The sequence below is a fragment of the Gymnoscopelus microlampas genome (genome assembly GCF_963454915.1).
Source record: "Gymnoscopelus microlampas genome assembly, chromosome: 13".
Taxonomy (NCBI): Eukaryota; Metazoa; Chordata; class Actinopteri; order Myctophiformes; family Myctophidae; genus Gymnoscopelus; species Gymnoscopelus microlampas.
Window position 1 is genome coordinate 5,068,656 of NC_139950.1, and position 20,359 is coordinate 5,089,014.

At 48.0% G+C, this 20,359-nt stretch overlaps 1 protein-coding gene across 1 annotated transcript in view; it reads right to left on the minus strand.

The window, feature by feature from the left end:
* Positions 1-653: 653 nt before the first annotated feature.
* LOC311058492 (GTPase IMAP family member 7-like) overlaps positions 654-20,359 on the minus strand; it is a gene marked incomplete at its 3' end in the record, with an annotated part of 92,748 nt that continues 73,042 nt past the window's right edge. Inside the window, exons 2-4 of the mRNA XM_084075955.1 lie at positions 1,779-1,838; positions 816-1,674; positions 654-702 (exon numbers count right to left, since the gene is read on the minus strand). Coding sequence (XP_083932081.1) covers positions 654-702; positions 816-1,674; positions 1,779-1,815 — 945 coding nt within the window. The 5' untranslated portion in view covers positions 1,816-1,838. The remainder of the gene's footprint in view (positions 703-815; positions 1,675-1,778; positions 1,839-20,359) is intronic.

A 20,359-nucleotide genomic window follows, 5' to 3' on the forward strand; every position in this document is an offset into this window, starting at 1 on the left:
AGCCAGTTTAAGATTAAGTACTTTTTCTTTTTTTGTGCTGGTTGAGAGTAGATGATTATAGTGTAGATCAGAGATTCCCTAGACTGGAGGAACGCAGGCTTTCCAAGGTCTAGAGGGGCGGATCCAAACCTCCCGCCGGAATCCAACGGCGGCTCCCTATTGCTTCACCAATCTATGTGCCGGCCCCCCCTCCCCCTCCCCCCCGGCCTGTGCACAGAACACTGACGTCACCACATTTGGAGTGACGCCCCTCTGCACTCTGATTGGTTAGGAAAATACAAGGTTCAGGGCTTTTTTTATTTTGAAAAAATAAATAAAAAATGCATGGGTTTTCAAGGCTAGGGATTTCCTAACTGTGGTGCGTAAGCTGCCTCTAGGGGGTGTGTGACATGAATAGTATAATGGCGGTGCTGGTGTTTTAATAATTTATATATCTTTTTTTCATATTACATTCCCATTGGCTATGACTAACTTCCACAATTTGCGGGCCCTGGGTAAGCAACCCGACCACTTGCACGGCAAAAAAAAAACACACTCCAACATCATGTTTATTATGTCCTCAACTTCATTCAAACGAGATTTGGGTGCAAAATCGGTGAAGTTCTCCTTTAAGAATGATTACCTCTCTCTTCAGTTTCTCTTCCTTGAATGCATCAGGGAGGACAGAGGTTGTTGACCCACTCTGCCTCGATGATGAACAACCTGGCAAATTAGAGAAGATAGTGGTAGGATTGCTGCTCAAAACCATGTTTTCCTCTGAAGTGTTTCTATTCTTATACCGTACGTAGAAGTAGTATCCTACTCCAATTCCTAACCCTACAGCAGCCCCCACTGCTGCCCCAATAGGGCCAGTTACATATCCAGACAACGCTCCAATTTCAGCATCTGCGAGCGCTCCTCCGATGGCAGTGCCCACTGCAATAGAAGTACTAGTAGCTCCAGCTACTACTTGAAATACCCTGACAATATCTTTCTTTTCTTCTCTCTGCCTTTTTTCCCTCTCTGCACGTATCTTTCTTTCAATCTCTCTACGCTCTCTCTCTTTCCCTTCCTCCATTTTTCTGGCTGCTTCTTGGAACATCTCATTGGTGTAGTGGCTTCCTCCATTCTTCAACACCATCTTGTTGATTTTCTCCAGCAGCTCATTGACCTGAGAGGGGTCCTTGGTTTCGTTGTTGAAGACATGATAGCCACCCTTACATTTACGGATTAATGCTTGTAGTTTTGGACACTCTCTCAAAATGTCTTCAACTGGTTGACCTTTAAGCCTGTCACCGTTAGTGAAGAGAACCATGGTGTATTCATTTTTCTTTGGGCCAAAGACTTTCTGAATAATCTCCACAGATCTCTGCTCCTCCTCTGTGAATCTGTCTAGTTTGATCACAACCAGGAAGGCATGAGGACCAGGAGCAGCTAAACTAATACATTTACTGATCTTTTTAAGGTTTTCATCTTCACTGAACCTGGTGTCAAACAATCCTGGTGTGTCAACAACAGAGACCTTTCTAAAAGCCACTACACCGCTATCCTCCTCACAGCTACTTGTCACAGATACAAGTGAAATTCTGGATTCAAAAGCTTCAAACCCCAGGATGGTGTTTCCAGTGGCACTCTTTCCAGATCCAGTCTTCCCAACCAGCACAATGCGACGTACTTCATCATTTCTTATGGAAGCTGATGGATTAAAGTGATATGATAAATTAGAGGTTTATAGAAAACATGGTTTAATGACTCAACAGCAAACACACTGTAAAGTATATATGTAGTAACATACATACCTTCACCTCCCTTATTGCTGCTTGCACCTCCACTCATGTCTGTCTTGGGTTATTTTCTTTCTAGAGAGAGAGAGAGAGAGAGAGAGAGAGAGAGAGAGAGAGAGAGAGAGAGACATACAGAGAAACAGGTTGAGACAGAGAGACAGGTAGAGACAGAAAGACAAAGATGTTTTGTTTTTTTTCACACAAAAAAAAAACATTTAATTAGTTGAATACATTTGGGCAATTATCCAGTTTTCCCATCGCTTCCACCTGTCCGTGTCTACATTGTAGGATAACCATTCTATTCCTCTGAACTGAAGTTTGTTCACCTGCATGTCTAAATGAAAACGTCCAGCAGACCTGTGTCTACATTAAGTCGGTAGGTTACCATTCTATTCCTCTGAACTAAAGCAATGTGACGTGAAATTATTTTTTATTTTTTATTTAGACAGGTTGACAGTACTGAGTGAGGAAACTTTTTGGAAAACAATTTAAGTGATAACTTATTCCTCAGCACTGTAATTGTACACAGTTATTTTTCTGTTTCTGTTTTTATTGTATTCAAATGTTTCAAATGAATTGCCTTGTTGAAAAGTGCTCAACAAACGGGGGGGCGGGGGGGGGGGGGTTTAACCCAGCAACCCTATGTAAATTACGCCACTGCTGAAAAACGTCCTAGCCCAAACAGTAACGTAACTAATAATTGGGCTGCGCGACCCGGAAATGACCGTAATAATCCTCAAACGGGAGCGAAAAAAAATAAATGGCGTGGCCGCTCTGGAATTTTCCAGTGGCCAGCACATCCCTGTACACAACTATAACAGTCCACAAGATAGAAGCCTTAAGTGCAAAATGTACTGTGCCTTGTACAAATCAAAATAGCCATGCAATGAATATGAACATAAACCCTTTCATGAGACACACAGGGACCAGGAGTGAGGAGTCTCAGGTTTCTGAGGTGCTCAGAGAGGCTGCCATGTCAAGGTACTCACTATCATTGGTGGAAAAACTGTACTCACATTTGTTACTTAAGTAAAAGTATCAATACTGCAATGTAGAAATACTCTGTTACAAGTCCGGTATTCAAAATGTACTTAAGTAAAAGTACTCATTATGCAGAATGTCCCATTTCACAAGTTTTCAAAATGTATAAAAGTATAAAAATCTTTTGAAAAAAGCAGATCTACAAGCTCACAATGCGTCGCATGTCGACACATTATGAGCTTGTAGATCGGCTATTTTCAAAAGGCCGGAATGTATATAGGGCTGAAGTAGGTAATGTATGTTTTTTAATTATAATCAAAACCTACAAAGTAACTAGTAACCCTAGGTTACGTATGTAACCCAGGTTTTATTAGTATCGTAAGTAAGATACTTACTATGGGATATCATCGCCCCCTGGCGATGCTACAGAGCAAAACACAGAACTCCCGGATTCCAATTCCATTGGAGTAGGGTTAGTGTGACGCAAAACACCGGCGACCGGTGGTGGTATAAATACCACTGCGTCACCTAAGCTCGACCTCGGAAACCTTCCACTCTGCACGCTACACTGCGCACAGAGGGGGTTAAAAACGTAAGTATCTTACTTACGATACTAATAAAACCTGGGTTACATACATAACCTAGGGTTATTATGTCGTAATCTCCAGTAAGATACTTACTATGGGACATATACACGTCCCTCGGGGGAGCCCATGTTTAACCAACCTCACCCAAATGCCAGCCCAAGGCCATATATGCCCCCGGCACGACCATGACCTCCAGGCAACCCTGACCCTTCCGGGTCAGGATGCAAAAGGATTAATGGTAAGACCTTGACAGACATAAGTCCTGTCCCTAGTCACAAACCCAGACAGACCCCAGTCCGACCGGTCCGTGACAGGGAAACCAAGGCCTCCTCCTCTCTAGACCCTGCCTAGCAGGTCTCGAGAGGGCTTGGAAGGCCAGCCAGGCAAAGAGAGAGAACATGCCCCCAGGCAGGCCTCGCACTCCTTGACCTGAAACCGGCTGCTGCTTAAATTAGGAAGAATTACATGCCCCCCAGGCAGTCTAATGCAACCGAACCAGCCACCACACCCAGGACCGTGTGCGCCATCTCCGATGCCGCCACATTCAGGCTGTAGAAAGACACGAATGTCAAGGGAGACGACCAGTTGGCCGCAGAGCATACGTCCTGTATTGACACCCCTTTGTAAAGGGCCCAAGATGCAGACACACCCCGTGTAGAGTGGGCCCTCAGTCCCTCCGGGACAGCGGCACCACTATTCACATAGGCCAACCGAATCGCTTCCACGATCCATCTGGACAGAGTCGGTTTAGCCACCGCCTTCCTCCGGCCCCGGCCAAAGGAGACGAAAAGCTGAGGCGACTCACGGCCAGCCGCCGTCACCTGGCAGTAAAGCCTCAACTGGACAGAGACAGTGCAACCGTTCATCCTCCGCCGAAGTGAACGGTGGAGGATGAAAAGCCCCCAGCTCCACTGGGGCCCTGGCAACCACGCCGGTCTTGGACACAAACGCCAAATTGGGTTTCAACAAAACCCTCTTGCCGTCGTCCGAAAACCGCATGCAATTCTCACTCACAGAGAGCGCTTGCATGTCCCCAACGCGTTTTGCCGTACAAAGAGCCAGCAGGAGCACCGTCTTGAAACTCACAATCTTCAGACTGGATGTTTCAAGGGGCTCAAAAGGAGGCCGACATAGTGCGTCCAACACTACAGTCAGGTCCCACCTGGGAAACAAAGGTCTGTTCACTGGCCTAGCATGCTTAGCGCCAGTCATAAACCGTCGCACCAGCGAGTGCATGCCCACCGACTCGCCATCGAACCCTTGATAGCAAGCGGAGATGGCCGCCAGGTACACCTTAATGGTAGAGAAAGCTAAATCATGATCCAACCTGTCCTGCAGGTAGGTCAGAATGCTTACTACAGAGGCCTGGGAAGCCTCCACCGGAGGTGACTGCTCCAGGCACCGAGTCTCGAACATATTCCACCGAACGTCATACTGATGTCTGGTAGAATCCGCCCTGGCCCCCTGTATAGTGGCTACCACTGCAGGGGGCAGGCCTTGTGAGTTCAGACTCAACCTTTCACGGGGTAAACCCACAGGTCTAGGTCTTTGGGGTTCTCGTGGAAAACCTCGTTCCCGCCTTGCCTCAGAAGGTCTCTGAGCAGGGGGATCGGCCACGGCTCGTTGTAGAGGAGGGGAGTTATCTCCGACCTCCACGTGCCCCATGCTGGTGCTACCAGCAGGACTCTCCCTCCCTGGGTCCTGATCCTCTCCACCGTTGGACGGATCAGCTCCAGGGGCGGAAAGGCGTACAGTAGACGGCTCGGCCAAACGTGCGCTAGAGCGTCTACTCCCAGGGACTGGTCCTGGATCCTGAGTGAGAAGAGCCGCGAGCACTTCGCGTTCTCTCTGGACGCAAAGAGATCAACCTGAGCCCGGCCGAACAGGGCCCAGATCAGATCTACGGCCCTCTGCCACAGTGACCATTCCCCGCACCGGGGCCCCCCTCTGGACAGCAGGTCCGCCCGCTGTTCAGATGGCCCGGCACATGGATGGCACGCAGTCCGGTCAGGCGTTGCACGCTCCAGAGCGTCAGCTCGCGTGCTAGCCTGTCCAACACAAGGGAACTCAATTCTCCTTGTTTGTTGACATAACACATTGTTGTGGTATTGTCCGTCCTGACCAGGACATGACAACCTCTGATGCGGCTCTCGAAGTGTTTGAGAGCTAGGAAGACCCCCAGCAGCTCCAGGTAGTTGATGTGGGCTCTCCTCTGGGAGGAGTCCCACACCCCCCGGGCTGAGTAGCCTTCGTGAACAGCCCCCCATCCTGAGAGGCTGGCGTCCGTGGTGATCACTTTCCAGGACAGTGCCTATCTTGACCCCTTCGGACAAGAAGGTCGCCTGCATCAATGGTTGGAGTGACGTCACACAACGTGGTGGCACTACCACCTTCCGAGAGCCCATGGAGTGCGGTATCCTGAGAGACCGCATCCATCTCTGGAAAGGTCTCATGTAGAACCTGCCCAGCTGGATCAGGTGTATGGCCGAGGCCATGAAACCGGCAGCTTGCATGCAAGTCCTGTACGTGACCCTGCGCCCTAGGCGCAAGGATCTCACGCATGCCAGGAAACTCGCTATCCTGTCCTGTTTTGATTCCGTCCCAACAAGCCACCTTCTTGGGGATATCCTTGGATTCCACCAAGATGGTGGCGCACCATCTTGGTGGAATCCAAGGATATCCCCAAGAAGGTGGCTTGTTGGGACGGAATCAAAACGCTCTTCTGAGCGTTGATTGTGAAGCCCAGGGACTGTAGGTGCGCAATGGCTAACATTGTGTGCCGCGCTACCACTTCCCTCGACTCCGCTGCCAGCAGCCAATCGTCTATATACGTCGCCAGACGCAGACCTTGCTGTCGCAGCGGGGCTATCACCGCCTCCGTGCATTTCACGAACACCCTGGGGCTCAGTGACATGCCAAACGGGAGCACCGTGTACTCGTACACTTTGCCTTCGTAGCCAAAGCGTAGGAACTTGCGGTGCGTAGATTGGGACGTGAAAGTAAGCATCCTTGAGATCTATACTCGTCCACCAATCCCCTTGACGTATCGTTTGCAACAACCGTCGTTCGCCGTTGTCAGCATTCGAAAGTTGAAGGTTTTCAGAAACCTGTTCAAACCCTTGAGGTTCAGAATAGGTCTCACACCCCCCCCCTTTCTTTTTCACCAGGAAATACTCAGAATAAAAACCCAGTCGGTTCTGATCCGGAGATAGTTCCCTGATAGCGCCCTTGCTCAGGAGAGCCAACACCTCGTCCCTCAGCGTTATGGCCGCTTGGCCCGACACTCGGGAGAACACTACCTTGGTTGTTAGTGGAGGTGTGCTCGAGAATTGCAATCTGTATCCTTGTAGTACGGTGCACAGCACCCAAGGTTTCGGATTGCAAGCTTTCCATTTGGAAAAACATTGAGCGAGAGGATTCATGGGGAAGGTGGGGGGCTTCTGACGTCATCTGCCCTGTCGGGTTCCGACCGCTCGACGGTGGGGAAAGCCCGTGACGTAGACGGGGAATCCCACACACCGTCGACATCCGCCCTGTAGCATTGCTTGTTAGCGCTAGCTGGGCTAATGTCGTTTTCGTCATGGAACGAGCGTCCGTTCCCATGGGAACGTGAGACGCTGTCGCTTTGTGTGACGAGACAGCGGAACCCATTTGCGGTGCTGTACCTACCCGAATCGTGGCACCCCTCGGGGAGCGTTGATGGAGTAGCACCGGGGTTCGTTGAAGCGAGTTCCGTCTCGCCTCGTCCGCCATGTTGGTGAGGTCGAGGGGAACGGACCCTTTGTGTGTTGTGTTTACCCGGAGCGAAACTTGTGTTCCCCCTGGGGAGCTTCGCTGGTGTAACACCGGGGTTCTCTGAGACGTAAACTTCCGCCTCTCCTCCGCCATCTTGAGACGACTGAGGGAGGCGGCCATTTCGTGCTTCTTCCGCGCCCCAGAGGCGTTTTGCCGCCTCTGCCGGACGGAAGAAGGTACTGCAATGGTGCAGATGGAATTAAAGTTTCGACTACATTGAACCCCTGTTCTACACAAAGTATTTGAGACATTTGATTCATTAGCAAAGGTTTCTCTACCTGCGTTTGAGTCATCATGTTTACAGCATGCACAGTATTTGTCCCTGCAGTGTTTGGAATGCCGCCCTGGCTTGTCAGGGGGCATGGCGAACACTGAGGGCTCATGAAATTTTGCTGAGGACAGTGTTTCCCATCGGGAAGCATCCTGCCTTGATTTTTCATGGCATGGGAAAAAATGGGCATTTGTGTTTTTGGCAATAGATTTATTCCACACACAGGAAGCACATTTTGTACAGGCATCATTTTTAGAAAAGGACACACACGACTTTGAACCGTATTCATTGTCTTTTGCGTCTTTCTTAGTCTCTTTGCACCGGTGGACTGGTCCTCGACTCTGTCCGTCTGGGCAAGGAAAACGCCAGTTCTTTTTTGGGGAAGCTGATCCCGTCCGTGACGGGGAATCAGCTGGACGCCCGACAAAGACGGGCGATGAATGTCACTTCGCCTGCCTCCCTTTACGAGCAGGCCCGCTGCTGTCCTTTCGCTGGGGCCTGGGCGAAGATGGAGGAGGTTGAGCGCGCTTCTCGTCCTTGCGCCTGACATCCTGAGCGCCGAAAGAGCCTTGAGGGCGCTCCCAGGAGCTGGCTCTGGTACAGGACGCCCTGGACGCTCCTCGTTTGCGTCCAGATGTGCGCCTGCCACCCGCAGCCCCCTGCTGTTGTGGCCTAGCCGTAGTGGGGGCGGTGGATAGTGAGAGGAGGCCTGCGGCTGTCTCCTCTAGCTGTTTCTCCGCCGCCTGGGTCCTGGTGATCAGGTCGGCTGCGGTGTCAAACAGGTTGTTGGCCTTGAGTGGAAGGCCTCTGAGACCCGTGGTCATGATGGCCTTCGACTCCGAGGCGAGGTCGAGCCACTGGAGTCTCTCTATGTCCGCCGTGAGAGCCATGGCTCGGCCCGTCCACATCAGCGCGTTGCATGTGCAGAGAATCGCGAGCTGGACCAGCCTCGCGAGCTCCACTGCGTCGTCGACCGAGGTGGAGTGCAGGATCGCCGCTGTATCCGTCTCCAGCAGAGGCCGGGCTAACTGCTCTTTAATCTTCGCCACGGCCGAGCCCTGGAGCAACGACCCCACGTTCAAGGCCTTGACAGCCGTCGCTGAGGCCTTGTACAGCGCGGCGTGTGCTGCAGTGGTGGACCTTTTGCCATGGTTGACGAAGACGGGCCACTTGCTTGGTTCAGTATCACCGACCCCGACTTGGCCCTCTCGATGGCAGTGGCGAGGTCCCTGTCCATCGGCGGGAGGCCCGCGACCCCCAGGTCGGCCCCCGTTAGGATGTCGGAGACGAAGCCGAGAGGAGCCGGCTCCTTCCTGACCGCCCAGGAGTACTGCACTGCGTCCCTGACGCTGCAGGCTTCTGGTAGCAGCTTGGACTCGATCACTCGAGGGGGGAGGGGTGCCAATCCCTGGAACCCCGGTATGGGGACCCCCACCAACGCCTTTGTTGGCTCCATGGGCTGTGCCAGGCCGCATCTGGCCACAGCCCTCTTGAGCACAACGGAGACGGCCTCCTCGGACACCCTTGCCTGGCTGGGAATCCCCGGGGAAACCACCGTCTCTGGAACAGGCACAGGAGGACCCGGACTGGTCATCGTTACCTCCTGTGACTCTTGGTAGGATGTGAGGCCTCCATCCTCCTCCTCGTCCACCCCCAGGATGAGGACGTCGTCCTCCTCGCTGTCGCCGTCGAAATCACTGCCCTCCGGAAGGGCGGTGTCTCCCCAGGCCTCCTCATTCCGGATCTTGCTGATGGCTCCACTGGTCCGGGGGGCAGAGTGGAGAGGAGGGCCCATGGCCCCCATGCTAGTGCTAGCCGCCTGCGCCCTTGGTGCTTTGGTGGGCGGCGCTTCGGGGCTAGCACCGTTAGCTGAGGTCTTAGCTAGCGCCGTGGCCTTGCCAGGCGACGCTCCAGCTGGGCCTCAGACAGGGCCCTGCAGGGGCTGCAGCCGTGTTCCGCCCCGTCTCGGTTACGGGTGACCCAGGCGTGAGCGAGCCCCAGGCAGGACAGACAGAGGCTGTGGTCGTCGTCCGCGGCGATGAGGAAATCGCATCCCTCCATGCCGCAGGCACGAGGCGCCTCCATCTTCTTTCTCCGTCGAACATGAGGTAACAACAAAAGGCTAGGTTAGCCTAGCCGCTGTACACAGCGCTTCTAGCGTTAGCTTAGCTTAGCCTCGTGGCGAGAAAACGGAGGACAGGAAAGAAAATAAAATAAAGTTGATGGAAACTCGGGAGAGTTATAATAAATGAAACTGTTTACGAAAGCACCCGTGGAGGAACACAGTGAGTGCCCAAGCTTTGGGTTGTGTTGGATTTCGTCAAGTTTCTCCATGTTGTAGTTCAGCTCCGTGCGCAGTCGCGATGCAGAGTGGAAGAAGAGGTCGAGCTTAGGTGACGCAGTGGTATTTATACCACCACCGGTCGCCGGTGTTTTGTGTCACACTAACCCTACTCCAATGGAATTGGAATCCGGGAGTTCTGTGTTTTGCTCTGTAGCATCGCCAGGGGGCGATGATATCCCATAGTAAGTATCTTACTGGAGATTACGACATAATAACTAAAGTTTTCAAATAATTGTAGTGGAGTAAAAGTACAATATTTACCTCTGAGATGTAGTGGAGCAGAAGTTTAAGTACTGAAAATTGGCAATACTCCAGTAAAGTAAAAGTATCTAACAATTGTACTTAAGTACAGTACTTGAGTAAATGTACTTTGTTACTTTACACGCACTGCTCGCTTCAGATACGTGGTGTTTTTCCCCTTGAAAATTGCTCGACATATATTGTATCACCCGTTAGAAACCGTTTCCACTAAGGCACTTGCTATTGTCTTTCTCGCTGTTGTATTCAAATAAATCCTATATAGGACTCTCCCTCTTCTCCCAACTTTTTTTTGCCGTTGCCATTATGCTAATGTAACGTTCAGCCAGTCAGTGCTACGCACGTATGGAGCACATTGACAACAACAAGAGTAATTCGCCCCAAAACACACTCGACCCCATTTTCTCCCCGTACCAATCGTTCTAATACCCCCGTATTTGCCCCGGGCGACTGTGTTTTTGGGCGAGCTACGCCAGAAGACCAACGGTGCCTGCAACTAGTAGGGGAAATGAGTCGAATTAATTTAAATCCACAAAGCTTATTATAAATATTGAGAAAAACGAAAACGAAGGGCATTTTGACTATAATTTCAGTTGGTTTTAGTTAGTTTTGTAAACACACAGTACAGTTTCAGTTAGTTATCATTTTTTTTAAATGATTCTAGTTTTTACATAGTTCAGTCAACAGAAATGTTTTTTCAATTTTAGTTTTCGTTATTTTGTTCGTTTTCGTTAACTATAATAATCTCGCTAATTAGTCAAATTGTTGGCAAGATTATCATATTGTGACATATAAAGAAATGACAAGACTTAACGATTTCACAGACACTTTTCATTTGTAAAATGACTTTCTAAAAGGTCAGCTGCTGACCACTGAATGAATGCAGGCATTAACATCAATTAAAGAGATTTAAGTCACACTTTCCGTCTAAATATCACTAAAAGACAAACATGGCTCACCTGCTTCACTGTTGAAATAGAGACTGTTGAATACTGATGATGTTCTAGGTTATAACACTTCAACAAGGAGCAGCCCACTGACACGTCCCTGGAATGAGTTGTGTGTCTCTCACCCTGAGTCACCCAGTCACACACTCTGCATCACCTTAACACTTCGACACAATCGAAATGATAATTATTTTGTTTTTGTTTGTTGGTAACGTCCCCATCAGAAACCAGGATTGTGTGCGTGCGTCGATGCGTGGCCCACACTCGGACACAGGCATGGTTAAAGTGGGTGCATTTCTCCATTCCGACATGTCGCCTTTCCGACGTTGATGAACCCTATACCTAACCCTAACCCTACCCCTAACCGCACGCGGAAGCCACTAGTCGGAGTGGTGAGATGTCGGAATGGAGAGTGAACACCGGTTAAAGTGCAGTGTGTTGTGTCAAGGCTAAATATGTGGATCGCCCCTGTCTCTTGGTGTACATTTTGTAACACCACCATAATCAGAGCACAGTTTAATGAGGGACAATGAAGCACCAGTCCCGATCGCGTCCCGTTGTGTGCCCTAATCTTTTACAGTAGGGTGCGGGCCAATGCACGATCACAGACAATCAGAAACGGTGTGACCTTCGGATTGCGTGCCTTAAGACCGAAGTGGTCGGGCAGAGGTGTAAGCCTTGACCATAGCCTGGAGGTAAGAAGGAGCTGTTCCTTTCACTGCCCTACAGACTAGCACCATGGTCTTAAACTGGATGCGAGCCGCTACGGGGAGCCAGTGTAGAGAATGGAGAAGGATAGTTATGTGCCAGGTTGAGCTTCAGGTGGTGCGTCGACATCCACTCCGAGATGTCAGCCAGACAAGCAGCAATGCTTGTTTTCTTGTGTCTCACATTTCATGCCAGTATTTGATCACTTTATTGTGTTTGTCAGAGATGACCGTGTCACATTTTGGGTTGACTGACTGTAGGCTATACTCTTTCTTTGCACTCTGTGGTTAGCCTCTTTAAATATTTTGTCTGCTTTGGTTATTTGATGCATACACTATGATTAAAACTAAATACATATTTGCTGTAAAAATTAACACCACCACACCCTGCTATTGTAGGTTCTTGTTTAACAATACAAACCAGGAGGACCAAAGACAAATATAATTAGTTCATAATAACTTCAGATATTTATAAAGTATTATGCAACCCACATTTAAAATGAGGGTGTACAAAATATAACATAAAATAAATAAATATGAACAGTTCATTAAAATGCATAAATAAGTCATTAACACATTCACTTTACTTTTCATTAGATTGGGCCGTTCGGTGGGTTAATATCATTCATTTAGATGACGGAGAAGTTGAAAAGTCACATGTTCCGGTCACGTGATCACACAAAACACGATATTACAAAACACTAAAGCTGCGATAACGTCAGGGGGTCCGCCACTCTGCTCGGATCAAACCGAAAGTGAACACATTTTGTCTCTAGACTAGGCTGTGAGCAGTGAGATCAGGCGGGGCAAGAGTGTGCCCGTGACATTCTCGCGCTCGTACGTGCACATGCGCGCGGGGGATGAACTGTTTCTGACCCTAGCCGAAAGTTTACACATTTTGGCTCTGATCTGCCCGTGATTGAGAGACAAGGCAAGCATGTTCCCGTGACATTGGGGTCATCCCTATGTTCCCCGGGTTCTATGTTCCCCCACTAAGGTTAGGGTTAGGTTTAGGTTAGGTTCTATGTTCCCCGCTCTCCCTAGGAAAGCGGGGAACATAGGACCTTCTCGCACTTCTATGTGCACACGTGCCAACCAGTTACACAGGCAGGACAGACGGTAAGCGGTCCATGCGCACGTTATCGCTCGGATCTGCTGTGATCGCTCCGCCATCATTGTTGTTTTGAAAACATTTTCATTTATTTCTTTTCACAAATTGTCATAAATGCCATAAAAGAAAAAAAGCTGATCTACAAGCTCAGTAAAAACTTGTAGATCTGCTATTTGTTGCTATGAATACAGGTGTGGATTAAGATTTTGACTTTGGTGACCCATTGGTGTGGCTTGGGCACAAAAGGTTGGACTGGAAAATAAGTGTTCTCATGAAGCTCTCGATGACCAATTTATTGATGTTGCACTTTGAATTATTATTATTATTTATTATTTGATGTATATAACTTGAGTTGAACATTTTTGTTTGAACACATTCTGACTCTAGACTAGGCTGTGGGCAGTGAGAGCATGCGGGGCAAGCGTGTGCCTGTGACATTCTCGTGCTCGTGATCGTATGTGCACGCGCGTGCGGGGGATGAACTGTTCCTGACCCTAGCCGAAAGTTTACACACCTCAATGTCACTGAAGACTAAGCTTCAAACCTCCCAAAACAAACTGATTCGACTACTTCTCGGACTGGGGCCCATGACCCACCTCTCTCCCACTCATTTTGCCAGTCTAGGCTGGCTCAGGGTAGAAGATAGGGTTAAATAACAAAAAATGGGATTGGTCGAAATGCCCCCAATACCTGCATATCTGACTAAATACCTCCAAAAAGTTAGCGACACCCACAGTCACAAAACGAGAGGGAATGCTAACAACAATTTGGTACCACCCACCCATAAAACAAACATGGGCAAATTCTCCTTCTACAGCACTGCCACACAGGTTTGGAATAGTCTAACCCCATCCCTCAAAAGATGCAGTTCGGTGGGCTCATTTAAATCAGCCCTGAAAATTCACCTTTCAGGAGGCCAAAAAAGGAGGTAGTACCATTTTTCCCGTTAGATAGACAGGGCTTTCCGACATGTCGCCTTTCCGACGTTAACGAACCCTATACCTAACCCTCACCCTAACCCTAACCGCACGCGGAAGCCACTAGTCGGAGTGGCGAGATGTCGGCATGGAAGACGGTTACCAGATAGACAACCCCCCCGTTTTCTTTCTGCCTTGACTCCCACTCCCCCATTGTTGTACATATAATGTTATTATCGCTTTGACCCTCACCCCCCCCCCCCCTCCCATTGTTTGTACATACTGTATTATTCTTCCCCTGCTTTTTTTTTTTTTTTTTTGCGTTTGTTTTTGTTTGTACATATAGTCATATTCTTTTTTTATATATTTTTTTTGTGATGATATTTGAACTGTTGGTGCCACTATATCTCTGCTGTCCAGCCAGAAACTGCTAACTCCAAAACGCTCATTGTTCAGGAAACGCAAAAACAAAATATACGTTTTTCAGGAAATGAAGAAAACCTTATATTTTTAAAACAAAGCAATACTGCCTCATCAAAGTTGGTATAGTGACTTTATATATTGTCAGATACTTGCATGTGTCATTATATTATCAACACTTTAACCAAATCGCGGGTAAATCAACACTTTACCCAGCGCAAGTGGAGTTAGCAGTTTCAGACGAGCAGAAATCAAGCTGAAGTGGAGTTAGGTGTCCAAACAACAGTAGCTCCACTCGCTGCTGAGGGAGAGGTTTCAAAAGGGTACAAATTCTCAAAAGCTAACAATGGATCTCCAAGCTCACAATGCATCACAACAACGTGTGAATTAATGCCCTGATGCTTCATGCCACTTATTATATAGGCCTACAATAATAAACAGGACTTTAAATATTACAATAACTTCTGCAAAGAGGTAGTAGAATAGCGCGACAGAAATGCTATGAACGCCTTTCTTCTTGTCACATTGCTCTCCTCATTAAACACTTAATAGATTTTAGAAATATAATTACTTGTTTTCATAACATTAGCGTCAGTGCTAAGTTTGATAAACAGGTACACTGCATAGTTTTAACAGACTACGGGGAGCTTGTTTACGTGGTCCTCCTCCTCGTTCACTGCGCAACGCGCTCTACTCATGCTGTTGAAAAGCAGCGCTGTAGAGGAGAGGGGGGAGTTGTTTGTTTTTGACGGACAGTTTGAGGATCCAATGGAGTTGGGAGTTTTCGTCAGAGGCGCTTTTTAATACTTTTCATTGGTTCAAATGTTTTGATATTTTACACAGACCTAAAGGGTGTTCAATAGCCTTGATTTATGAAAAAAAAAAAAAAAAACTGAAAATGGAGTTAGCTGGTCCTGGCTGGACACCGACGATATATGACTATGAATTGAATACCAAGGACCTCAATGGAGACAAGACCGCAAGGACTTTTTTGAACGGACCTTTTAGACAAAGTATTTTAAATGTAGCTGTGCTGTTTTACATTTTTGCCTAAAAAAATATTCAATCAATCAATCAAAATACATCTCCCAACCGATAGGGGCTCGTAGTTTAAAGCATATGGAGAAAACTCTGAGAAAATGGCCGGCGATCGGATTAAAAAGTGTTTTATTGAACATTATACAACAGGTAGTTCCGACCAAGCAATCTGATTGGTTGAAATAGCTTTCTAGCCGTGCTTCAAACCAGCATCATAGCACGGGCCTAATCACATTAATAAATCACTCCGCAGTGCAGTCCAGTCCGCACCTGATTAGACCATTATATGGCACAGCTGTGCTTTGAAGTCACTCTGTCCCACGGTAGGAAAACAAACAGACAGTAGCCTGACCCACCGCCGCCACCGGAGAACAAACAGCTATGCAAAATGGACTATGTTGTTAATTTGGTGGATTTACGGTTGATCAATGGTTAGAAGGTTATAAATATCCTCCTGTGTAAAGTAAAATGACTCCCATTTCGTTAACAGTCCAGTAGGCTATATGCTCCGTCGTACGACCGTGTCACGCGGCCAAAATAGCCGATCTACAAGTTCACAACGTTGTCAGCTTGTAGATCAGTTATTTTGGCCGCGTGACACGGTCGTACGACGGAGCATATAGCCTACTGGAATTCATTCCACTGCGCAAGCATTGATAGCTCAGCTGTGTTGATGAGACGGTGCCTCAAACTCAAAGCACTGCTACAGGGACTATTTAATGTCTCTCAGTCAAAAACTCTTCTCTTTACAGGGAAACGGACAATAGCGAAACATTTTTATTATTAATTGCCCCACAATATGAATACATTTGGATGTGTTTTGTTGGTAACTGTTGTATAATCGCAATATTACACTCGAGGGTGTGCTTTACCGTCATTATTGGCACTTCAGTGATGCTGGCGGAACTCGGCTGGCGCCTCGTTCCTGACCGCATCACTGTCGTGCCAATAATGACGGTAAAGCACACCCTCTCGTGTAATATTGCTTAAATATAAGATACAGGTATTTAGATCCGTGCGCTTTAACTTGTAACATCCGTGGCTTGGGGGTCAACACTTTATATTTGAAATCTGAACGTTTATGTAGATGTAGCGTCATGTTTCAGGGCTAGTACAGTGTTTTGGTGAGTTAAAAACAAATGAATTGATCACTGCACTCAAGGTTTGTGTTTGCACTTTTAAATGCAAACGTTTTGTATTATTTGAAGTTATTTGAGTTCCAGAGTGTATTGTGTAAATATGTTATAGTAAAATGTCGAGATTTATTCATGGTAAAAAATAATTGTGTAATCAAAGCAGCTGAGCAGGGCAGCCAGCTGACAGCAATCAGCCATCAATATGGCTCTAGTTGTTCACTGCAGCTAGTGTTAATTGACCCACAGTACCTGAAGCACTTCATTGTTTGATTTGAGTCATGTCATTGATAGTGATTTTTTTTTTTTATGACCTTTTGTACAGGTCAGGTTCTTTGTCCTTCTTCCGTGAGACACTCACTATGGAATACACCCCCTGGTGATGCACAGAGCTACACACGATACGCTCCCGGGACCATACTTGGGCAAGAGGGTATGTCACGCGCACTGGATGTCCCTCCAACAACTGGCAGGGCATAAAGGCTCTCGCGTGACGTGGCTACTTCCTCTCAGTTCCTCTGTCTCGCAGATGAAAATTGCTCACACAGCTATCTTCAAACAAATTCAAGCAAATCTTTGAGAAAAGAATTAAACTTTAGCCCAAAGCGACGATTAGGAGAATCGCCCACGGATTTCTCCTCTTAGACTGCTTCTAAGCAAGCTCCCGCGGCTAATTCAACGCTTTTCTTCGCTCGTCGGTGAGTTAGCCTTGACTAGCTACGTTAGCTGCTAGGTTAGCTGCCAGGTTAGTTCCAGGCTACTGTTGTTTAGCTTAGCGGCTGACTAGCCTCGCTTAACAACACCGGCTCTTTAGCCTTCTCACCATGAGTAGTAAGAAAACAGTCTCCACTTTCGATGGTCCCCTGCCATCGCGTCGGTGTGGCCTCCCGGGCTGCAAGGCCTTGATCTCCGGTGACAATCCCCACTCCACCTGCATCTCCTGCCCTGCATCTCCACCCATCTTCGGCCTCAGCAGCTACGAGCGCCGGTGCTCACCGCTCGCAGCACCCGACTATGGGCCCACCCTTGACCACAGCCCATGTGGGTGGCAGACCTAGCCACCCACGGCGCCATCACGGTCCTCCTTCGGCCGCCGCCCATCGCTGCTGTTTCCGGCGGCATCTTTGAGAAGGCCGTTACCAGATGCGGACTCCAGCTGCCTGTGGAGGAGCGTCAGGTCTCCTCCACTGCCCCTGTCCTGGGTTTCCAGGGCATGGCCGCCCATGCCTCCAGCTGGTGCCTGGAAACCTCTTCCTGTGCCACTCCACGGAGTCCAGGAAGGTCCAGCGGGAGGCAGCATCGGGCACGTTCGAGCCCACGCCTCCTCCCAGTTCCAGGCCCCGCAACGACAGGTCTACTGTCAGAGGGCGCTCCTCCTCCCACCGGACCAGGCTGACCGCCCCTGCACCTCCTCAGTCCCGGTAGCTACCGGGGAGAAACTCCAGGAGGAAGGGGGCAGCCGCAGACAGGCCACTCGCCCGCCTCTCCCCCAAAGCCTCATCGCCGCGACACAGGCTCCTCGAAATGTTCCTCCCAGCACCTGGACAGAGGGAAAACTGGGTCAAGCCTGGGGGGAACATCTGAACGGTCTGCACGGAGACAGGCCCCCCGCTGTGTTTTGGGGAAGAGGCCAGGACTCTCGCTGGCCCCAGAGGACATGGTCAAGGACAGCTCCTCGGACGCCAAGAGACACATGATAGTTCATTCCACCCATGTCAGACAAAGTGTTGTTCTCACCTGCGACGGGCAAAGCAGCCATGACTTTGAGAGAGGAAGTTCTCTCTCTGAACCGGAAACGGCTGGGTTTCTATTAGAAATATGTTCTGGTGAAAAAGAAGGGGGGGTATACGACCCATTCTGGATCTGAGGGGCCTCAACAAATATCTGACGACTTTCAGATTCCAGATGTTGACGACTGTGTCGCTGCTGCGGACAGTGCGACAAGGGGATTGGTGGACCAGCATCGACCTCAAGGATGCTTATTTTCACATTCCAATTTATCCACCGCACAGGAAGTTCCTGCGCTTTGGTTTCGAGGGGCGGGTGTATGAGTACACAGTCCTTCCTTTTGGCATGTCGCTGAGCCCCAGGGTGTTCGTGAAGTTCACCCAGGCGGCCATAGCTCCACTGAGTTAGCAGGGAATCCGTCTGCCTACTAACATAGACGACTGGCTTCTCAGCTCAGACTCGAGTCAGGAGGTGGTGCGGCACACAGAAATGGCCGTTTCCCACCTGACATCACTGGGTTTCACCATCAACTTCTGTTTTTTTGTCACAATCCATCGGGACTGCACAATCCAGGTTTCCTGCTAAACCATTTCTTCTGTTTTCACTAATGAAAACTAAATAACAATAATTATTTAGATACCATATTATCCAATGTGAGAGTGTGTGACGCATTGTGGGCTTGTAGATCTGCTATTTTCAAACACTTTTGACAAAATGTGAAAAACGTGGAATGTTTTTGCAAAGATTTTTAGACCACAAATGGTGGTCCCTGGCACTAACCTTGTGGTTGGACATGGACATACAGTCAGTGGAAAAAGCATTCACATTTTTTACTTTAGTAAAAGTATCAATACTGCAATGTAGAAAATGTAGAAATACTCTATTACAAGTAAAAGTCTGGAATTAAAAATACTTTTTTTACTTGAGTAAAAGTACAAAAACATCTAAATGTACTTAAAGTACCAAAACTAGAAAGTAGGCTACTCAGTATGCAGAATGTCAAACTGACACACACACACACACACACACACACACACACACACACACACACACACACACACACACACACACACACACACACACACACAAACACACACACACAATAAACTTGCCGCGGGGGAGGGGCTACTAGCATGTTGTGGAGCCCATAGATATATATTCACCTGTTTCCTAGGCTGTGTGTTTTCCACTTCCTGTCGATTTCATCGGATATCATTGGTCATCTGACCAGTTTCATTGGATTTCATTGGATCAAATCGACAGGAAGTGGAAAACACAGCCTAGGAAACAGGCGAATAAGAAAGGCTAGATGGCTCAAGGGGGCGTCGCAAGCGTAGCTCAACCGCGGCCATCTTGCGACAGTCATTCATAACATTGGCCCTCATTTATCAACGGAGCGTATAAACCGGCTTACATTTTTCCATATATTCGGCCATACACCAACGTCGAAGTCTCATTTATCAACGAATCCTGTACAGCCAATCCTAGAGTACATGGGGTTGGAGCCTTGATAAATGTCACGGCTGAAACCGAGCGTCATTTAAATAACACGCCCTTAAATGTTCTCGAAACGCCCTGATTTTACGATATGCAGAACTAGAATACGACCAATAAAGCATGGAAAGCCAATAAGAAAGAGTTTCGCCGGCTTTTCTTGCCTCGCTGCCTGTCAAGTCACACAAACACACACACACAGGATAACAGGAGGATAGATTCTATAGCCCGAAGGGACAGTCATGGGTTTGGTTGGTCGTTGTTGGTTGTCAGGGCAATATCACAACCAATCGGTGGGCGGCCAATGATGACGTGTTCCGGACCCTTTTTTAGCAAACCCGTCCCCTTTTCGCACACACAGACCGTTCTTTACCAAACCCGGACCCTTTTTCACCACAGCCACGCCCACCTATATAAAACCTAACAGGAGTGCACGCCTACATTCCATTCATATCATTGTAGCCGAATGAAGGAGAAATTAAGCTATGATGAATACAACTATGACTAAATATATTGACAATTTCATCAACACATTTTATTGAAAAGACTATCATTAAAACTAAATACATATTTGCTGTCGAAATTAACATTGCTGCAAAACAGCAACAGACCTGTTATTGTAGGTTCTTGTTTAATAATACAAACTAGGAAGACCAAAGATGAATTTAGTTCATAAGCAGAGATAGTATAACATAATAATCAATGCATCCAATATTTATTAAGTATTACGTCTTACTTAATAAATTAAGTATTACTGATCACAATAGTTTGACTGGTCAGTAGAAAAGAGAACTTCAAATATCTACAATATTAACAAAATAATGTCAAAGATCAACAAGAATAATGTGACATAATGTCACAAGCT